At 38.5% G+C, this 7500-nt stretch overlaps 1 protein-coding gene across 1 annotated transcript in view; it reads left to right on the top strand.

The window, feature by feature from the left end:
- LOC143040557 (hemocyte protein-glutamine gamma-glutamyltransferase-like) overlaps positions 1 to 7500 on the top strand; it is a 183817-nt gene that overhangs the window by 99944 nt on the left and 76373 nt on the right. The window contains exon 6 of the mRNA XM_076211639.1: positions 7012 to 7156. Within this exon, the coding sequence (XP_076067754.1) occupies positions 7012 to 7156 (145 nt within the window). The remainder of the gene's footprint in view (positions 1 to 7011; positions 7157 to 7500) is intronic.

Genomic DNA, 7500 nt, shown 5'->3' with positions numbered 1-7500 from the left:
GCCAAAGGTCGCCCCGGAAGCCCTCATCTCTAATTATTTCTTGCAATTTCCTACTTCCTCTTTGTTCAGCAGCTTCTTCCACTCCCTGTATCCATCGTTTCCTATGGAGTTTTACTGGCCTCCTACCAGGAGGAACCCACTTCGTGAATTTCTTTGTGCGTTTTGTGTCTTCCATTCTTTTAACATGCCCATACCATCTCAATTTATTCTTTTCAATTATCTTCAGCAAAATGTTACTCTCCCTAATTTCTTAATTTCTAATTCTCTCACGTCTAGTCATTCCTCGGATCATTCTCAGGACTCTCATTTCTGCTGCTTGTATTAGCAAGATGTTCTTGTTCACAGTGTCCAGGTTTCTGGGCCATAAAGAAGTACTGGTCTTAATAATGTGATAGTGATAAATATAATTGTTTTGGCCTTTATTGGGATGTTTCTATCCTTAAATGTGGGATATAATGCATTGACATCTGCATTGTATTTCTTAATTCTATATGATATTTATATGTTTTGCCAAATTTCTTCATCCAAAAGCACTCCAAGATAACTAAATTTCTAAGTCTACTTCTCAGCCTGCTTAAGGTGTCATTCCATCTTGTCATGGATTCTTGGAGATCTTTTTGATTTCCTGTCACAACAGCTGCATCGTCTGCATAAACCTGTGTAATCTCCTTTTCCTCCAGTATACACACTTCCTTCAGGCATTTGTCCATGTGTGTGTGTATATATATATATATATATATCTATATATATATATATATATGTATATATATATATAATGTATATACATATATATAGTATATATATACATATATATATATATATATATATGTGTATGTGTGTGTATGTGTACATTAGGGTTATGACTCAGAAAAAAAAAGTTTGCCTGGTACAAGATTTATTGAACATTTTGGTGCTAATCACGAAAAAATAACTCATTTTGTTCAATTTTGAAAAAATGTCCCCCACACAAGCTCTTGATTCTTTGAAACATTTCAGTAACGGTGATACTGATGCAAAGAAAATCTCAAACTATATACTGTTGGTAACAACAAACCGATCACATAAATACTTGTCTTTTTTGCATATTTTACTCAGTTCTTCCATCACTTTCACAGCTCTCTCTGCTATCATGTTCGTGCGTGGTACATCAAGCACTGATGGTGACCTGCTCCAGTGATTTTTCAAGCATTTCAGGGCAGCGGCACATCCCAACTCGGTAATACCAAGGAGAAGGTCATCATAGCTTGTCTTCTTGAATATTTGATTGGTGAACCATGCTTCTTGCCAGCTGTTGGCGATGAAACTTGCTGGACGCTCCAAAATATCACGCCATGATGGCAGTAAAAAGTATGCAATGAGAGTATAAATTGCCCTCGAATTCCATCGGGCACTGTGTAGAGAAGGCAGTTTTCGCCACTTGATAATCGGGAAAGAAGCATGTTTCTTATAATGCTGGAATGCTTTGCAAAGTTCATACAAGAAATTGAAGTCATCCCTCCAGCCAGGGTTCTCATCCCTTTCTGTTTGTGTCTCTGCCACATACTCACTTTGTAGGTGATCATAGTTTTCCAACAGTTCATTGACAAACTTGTAGTTCAGACTCGGTTTGGTAGTCGTTTCAGAAATGTAGAAATCAAGAACGTGCCTCAATATTCTGTCCAATATGTGATGCTGACACCCAATGTATTGAGGCATGTTCATTGCTCTCTGTATTCTCGCAACAACACCATTTGATCGTCCAGTGTTTACAGCAGTCGTATCACATATGACCATTTTAATGCTTGACCAGGCATCATATTCATCAATTACTTTCTCCAGTGCATCATATATATCTTGCGAAGATCCACTTTTGCACCTTGCAACCCCTAGTCTAATATCCCTAGTTGCACTTTTGAGGCAGACCACTTGGTACTCTTGTTTTACTAGCCTTTTCCCATCAAAGTGAAGAGAAAAATCCTTCTCTTCCTTCAAAAGGGACTTTATCTCATCCTTCTTTTTTTCTGCTAGTCTGATGACTCCTCGCCATACTCCTGATTGTGTTGGTGTAGGAAGAGGCACACCTTCTTCTGCAAGACTTGCACAAACTTTAGATGCCTTGTTGGTAGACAAAGACTGGCGACTCACTAACTTAGTGGCCTGGTGTGTGGAAGACAGTTTCCTTCTTTTAACTGGCTCTGGCTCATCATTAGAACTGTCCTCTGTTACACTGTTGACATTGTCACCTGAGTTACCAGATTCATTATCATCATTAGATGTACTAGCAAATTGTTCATGTGATATTGGAACATGTCTCTGTCTTTTTGAAGGATGTATGGAAGATTTAGGCGCTGGCTTGTGAGTGGTGTATCCAACCTTTCCATCTGACTCCACTTGTTTGTGATAAAGCTCTTTATCTTCACTACAAAGCCAAACACCATTAACTTTAGTAATGTCAAATATATTCTCCATCCCATTCAAAAAGTCTTCATTTGGTCTACGTTGGTTCTTCTCATACAAAAGTATCAGTTGGGCCAGTCGTGCTTTTATGGCTTGCTGACTGAGAGTAGGAAAGCTGAATTTGCCCCACAACTGTAATAATTCTTCACAAATCCGTTGTATCCTAGTACTTTTCAGTTTGTCTTCCTCCAGTAAAATGTGGTATCTTCCCAATATATGCCGATTTTTAGGTAGCCTGGTGAAACTTGTTAAGCATTCAACATAAGGAAGATCACGCCGCTTTGTATGAATGGATGATGGTAGATTTGAAGCCCATTTTTGTGCATTCTTCTCCACATTATCACTGGATTTAAAGTATGCCATTTCTTCTGCGACTCTGCAATACAAGAATAAATTATCGTTAGGACTGCAAATAGCTACCTCACTAACATTTTAAACCTAAAATGCAAATCCTCTTTATCAAAAACGTAAGTGCTAGCCCCTACAGGACATACCTGATGAGCGAGCCAGACAGCAGAACCAACAGCTATCAAGACTGACAGGTAACTGAAGATACTGAGCCAGGCTCAGCCAGCCAAGATAATCTGAGGATACTGTATGGGTGTATTGCATCATCCAATATTTACTCAGGAGAAAATCACCCAACGTATCTATTCTAGGATGTATTATACCTTGTTCATTTCTTATTAGTATTCACGAATTCAAGCAATAAAAATATAATACCTGTGTTCTAATATTTTTCGATTATGAAATGCATATTGTTACAACATAGTCATCCTTACAAAACATGTTTCTCTCTCTCTCTCTCTCTCTCTCTCACTTCTTTCATTTTCTATAATCTATAAAAAGGTATACTATGCTGTATGTAACAATATAAAGTTGTCAGCAATTTTTCGACAGAAAACCACTTTCACGGTGAAAATTCGCTAACTATGAGTGCATCGGTGGGGGAACTTTTTTCATATGAAACCGAAATAATTATAATTTATATGATAAGCAGTTGAAAACTCATCATATGGGACAGCAGGCATTTTAAATTTCGAGAATTTTGTTTTTTTGTCATAACCCTAATGTATATATATATATGTACATACACACACACACACACACACACACACATATATATATATATATATATATATATATATATGTATGTGTACATACACACACACACATATATATATACATATATATATATGTACATACACACACACACACACACACACATATATATATATATATATATATATATATATATATATATGTATACATATATATCACGTTTTGTATCATCTAATATTTTTTAATGTTCGACCTCTTTCCAAGAGCCCGTTTTTGGGGGCACATAAATCACCATAAACTTTCTACTTTTTATGTATTTTTCTTCAACTTTTATCATGACCATTTCTATACTATTCTTACCCTCAGTAACCTTCGTCACATTTAAGTTTTTCTTGGCCAAGAACATGATTCCTCCACCCTGTTTCTCGTTTCTATTTTTGTTCCAATAATTAATAAACCATGGCCAACACTATTAGATAGTAGTGCACCACTTAATTTCGTCTCCACAATTCCCATTAGGTCTATTTTTTCATCTGACAGGTAATCATTTAGTTCATCCGATCCTGAGATTAATCCGTCTATGATAGTATAGGCCACTTTTAATTTTTTCCTTCTCCATCCTGTTTTCTATTTCTTTTGTTTCACTCACCTTGATGTAGTATTTTCTCAGCCTCATGTCTAAGACCCTCCAATAGCATTCCTTGCTTTCGGTCTCCGTTCTATTTGCGTTTTTTTTTTTTTTTTTTTCTTAACTTCACCTCTTAGTGTCTTCTTTCTTTCTATTTCCCCAATATTTATTTCTCAATTTATCCATATATTGTTGTAATGTTCACTCTTTGCTAACTTATTTGTTTTTTCTAATATGTCTTCTACTACCATTTCTGATCTTACTTTTAACTTTAGAGGTCAATTTCTTTCTTTAGAATATTGTCCTATTCTATACACTTCTTCTATACCTTTCTCTAATTCCTGGTCACCATCCTGTATTTCTTTTAGAATTGTTATTACCATTTTCTTCTATTTTTCTTCTCATGTACCTCACCAGACCATGTTTTTCCTTTAATCCATGTGTCACAATACACTTTTTCCCATCCACTGTATCTCTAACCTACCCTTTGCATTTTCCTGCATCTGTTGTTGTACTATGTTTTTAAAACCTTTTCTTCGTTATCTCTGTTTTCATTACGCCTAAGTTTTCTTCGGTTCTTCCAGACATTGCCTGTATTTTGTGATTTAATTTTTTTTCATCTTAATTCTCAATTTTGGTAGTATCATTGATTTTCATCTTCCATTAGATATATATATATATATATATATATATATATATATATATATATATATACTTATCCTTTTAGCTCATTATTTAGCTCGAAATTTATTTTCCTTTGTTCACATATCTCATTGTTAGCTTCGAGAAGGCCTTTCGTTGAATTTACTATCTCTTTCCTTAGTTCTATGAATTCTTTCTCACACAATTTTTTATTAATACTCATCTCCCTTTCCATGTCTAAGATTCGACTCAAATTTCTTCTTTCGTACTTACCAAAACCAGAAAATGTGTCGTCGTTATACAATCTAACCATCCCTTCTGTTGTCTTGGCCTCTGTTTACATTTAGTTTCGGCGTAGCGCCTCCAGAGGACTCTGCGTTTTAGTCGACATTCGGCTCAAAATCATCGTTTTTATTTTCTTGGATTTTCTCTCATTACATCAATTTAATACTGCAGAAAAATAATTTTGGGTAACTACAAATGCTTCCCCCACCATTCAATACAAACCAGGCCTCTTGTTTTCCTAGCACTACTAAGAATTTTCGTCTTATTCGGCAGCCTTCGGAGCTCTAGTTTAGAGGCGTTGACAGCTCGGAAGCTCGGAAATGTGTGTGTGTGTGTGTGTGTGTGTGTGTGTGTGTGTGTGTGTGTGTGTGTGTGTGTGTGTGTGTGTGTGTGTGTGTGTGTGTGTGTGTGTGTGTGTGTGTGTGTGTGTACGTGTGTATACATATTGTACCATCAGCTGAAGTAGGATCAACATCAGGGAGTTAACGTTCACGAATTATGCTGGTAACTGCCCTGGAATAAGCCTCACAATAAAGTCTTTGGTTTGATACGAAGTCTTTCCATCAAAATTCCATAATTCTTCAAAGGCACTTAGTACCAAAGACATCGAGACGCCTCTTCAAGTCAGCATTCAGTGTCCATGTCTCACAGCCGTACATCAAGACAATGAGCATAAGTGAGATGAAGTTTGGAATCTTGGTCCTACTTCATAAATAACGACACCGCCATATATTCTGGGTGAGTGAGTCATTAACAACATGGGCTATGCCAATCCTTCGAAGAACTACCTGACATGACCCACCACTGTTATGCGCCACACTACCAAAGTATGTACAGCTTTCCAAGCCATCAACGTCCTTGCCACATGCATAAACAGACTGAACCGTGTCATCCAGTAAACCTCCAAACTCTTGGACCTTGGTCTTGGTCCAGGAGACCTCAAGTCCAAGCGGATAAGCTTTCCTGTGCAGTGATTCGAGGGCTGAAACCAGGATCTCCAGTGACTCCGAAGGAAAGCATCATCAGCAAATACAAGGTCAATGACCTTGGTATTGCCAATAGATGCTCCGCAACGACATTGATCGATAACTCTATCAAATACCCAGTCTATGCAGGTGTTCAAAAGTGTTGGGGTAAGGACACACACTTACTTCACTCCTGAGTTAACAGGAAAGAAACTAGACACAACTTCATACTTTACAGCAACCTCTGTCCTAGAGCATAAGCCAGATATCAAGTCAATAATCTTTGCATGAATCCTACGTATCCGCAGAAGACCCCAGAGCAATCCAATATAATTTCTTGAGTGGATGAATGAAGGAGGTTCGCCATGTAACGAAACAGTAGTGGGAAACCAGCATCGGTTGTCGGCCCTATTCTGAAGGTACCGTGTCTTGCTGCATTGCTTCTTACCCAAGCAGTGGGTGAGGAACGGGGAGTACCCTTCATTCACAAAGAATCAAGATATAAGTAATAACAAACGGATGATTAATGGGTGCGGGATGGGTATGGGATGGGTGTAGGGTGTGTGTATAGTACAAGTAAATATTGGCTAGGTCACCCCCCCCTTATACCGGAGAAAAGGCCCTGATGTTGACCCCACTCACAGAGTTGTCCCCACAGGACACAACCCTCGACGGAGGAGAAAGAGGGGTCACCCACAGAATTCATGGCTGGGATAAATTGGTCGAATCTATCGAGAGTTCTTTGGAGTGGAAAGCACGGTTGCATGGGAGTTTGTTCGGAGAGACCGTAAGAACTGGCATCGGCATGTTACTGAAGCAACGCACTCCCTAGCTTATGCTCCCAACTGATTTATTGATTTGTATGTATAGCTACGTATCCACATGTTTACAAACATAAAGGTTGGGCAATAGCAAAGCATTTTCACTGTCCGAGTACCCTTTACTCCTATCAACTTTGGGCACGTCTTATCATCCCTCTCCCCTCCTGACCAGAACGCCAACTACGAAAGTGAGGACCGATTCGGCCATGGCTACCGTCGGCACGTGCACGACCTTTTGGCCCGCACGTGCCTCAACTTTGACCACCGCCTCAACCAGGAGAAGCACGCCGATCCTTCTGGTAACGCTACCATGCAAAGTAAGTAAATGCATCCGTTCCTCTTTCTCTTGATCCTCCACTGCTTCCTGGAAATCTTGTCCATTCTACTTCCCTTCATGACCGCTTCCATTGACTCTTAATCTGAGACAAAGGAATGCATAATCACATGTTGTCTGTTATTAAGGGAATAGTAAGCAACTACTTCCACTGTTTTGGATCCAGTGTATAAGTATCAAATGCGGACGCAAGCATGGAAGGTAGAGAGACTATTGTAACATTAGTACATAGTGTACATGTATCTCTACTCCTTTCTCTCACTCTCACTCTCCGCATGCACTTTGCCTACAACCGTTATTCACACTTACACACCTACACACATGCAC

The sequence above is a fragment of the Oratosquilla oratoria genome, chromosome 29 (assembly GCF_046742065.1).
Source record: "Oratosquilla oratoria isolate Oo_2021 chromosome 29, ASM4674206v1, whole genome shotgun sequence".
Taxonomy (NCBI): domain Eukaryota; kingdom Metazoa; phylum Arthropoda; class Malacostraca; order Stomatopoda; family Squillidae; genus Oratosquilla; species Oratosquilla oratoria.
Note: the sequence above shows the minus strand (reverse complement) of the source record. Positions and strands in the feature narration are given on the sequence as shown.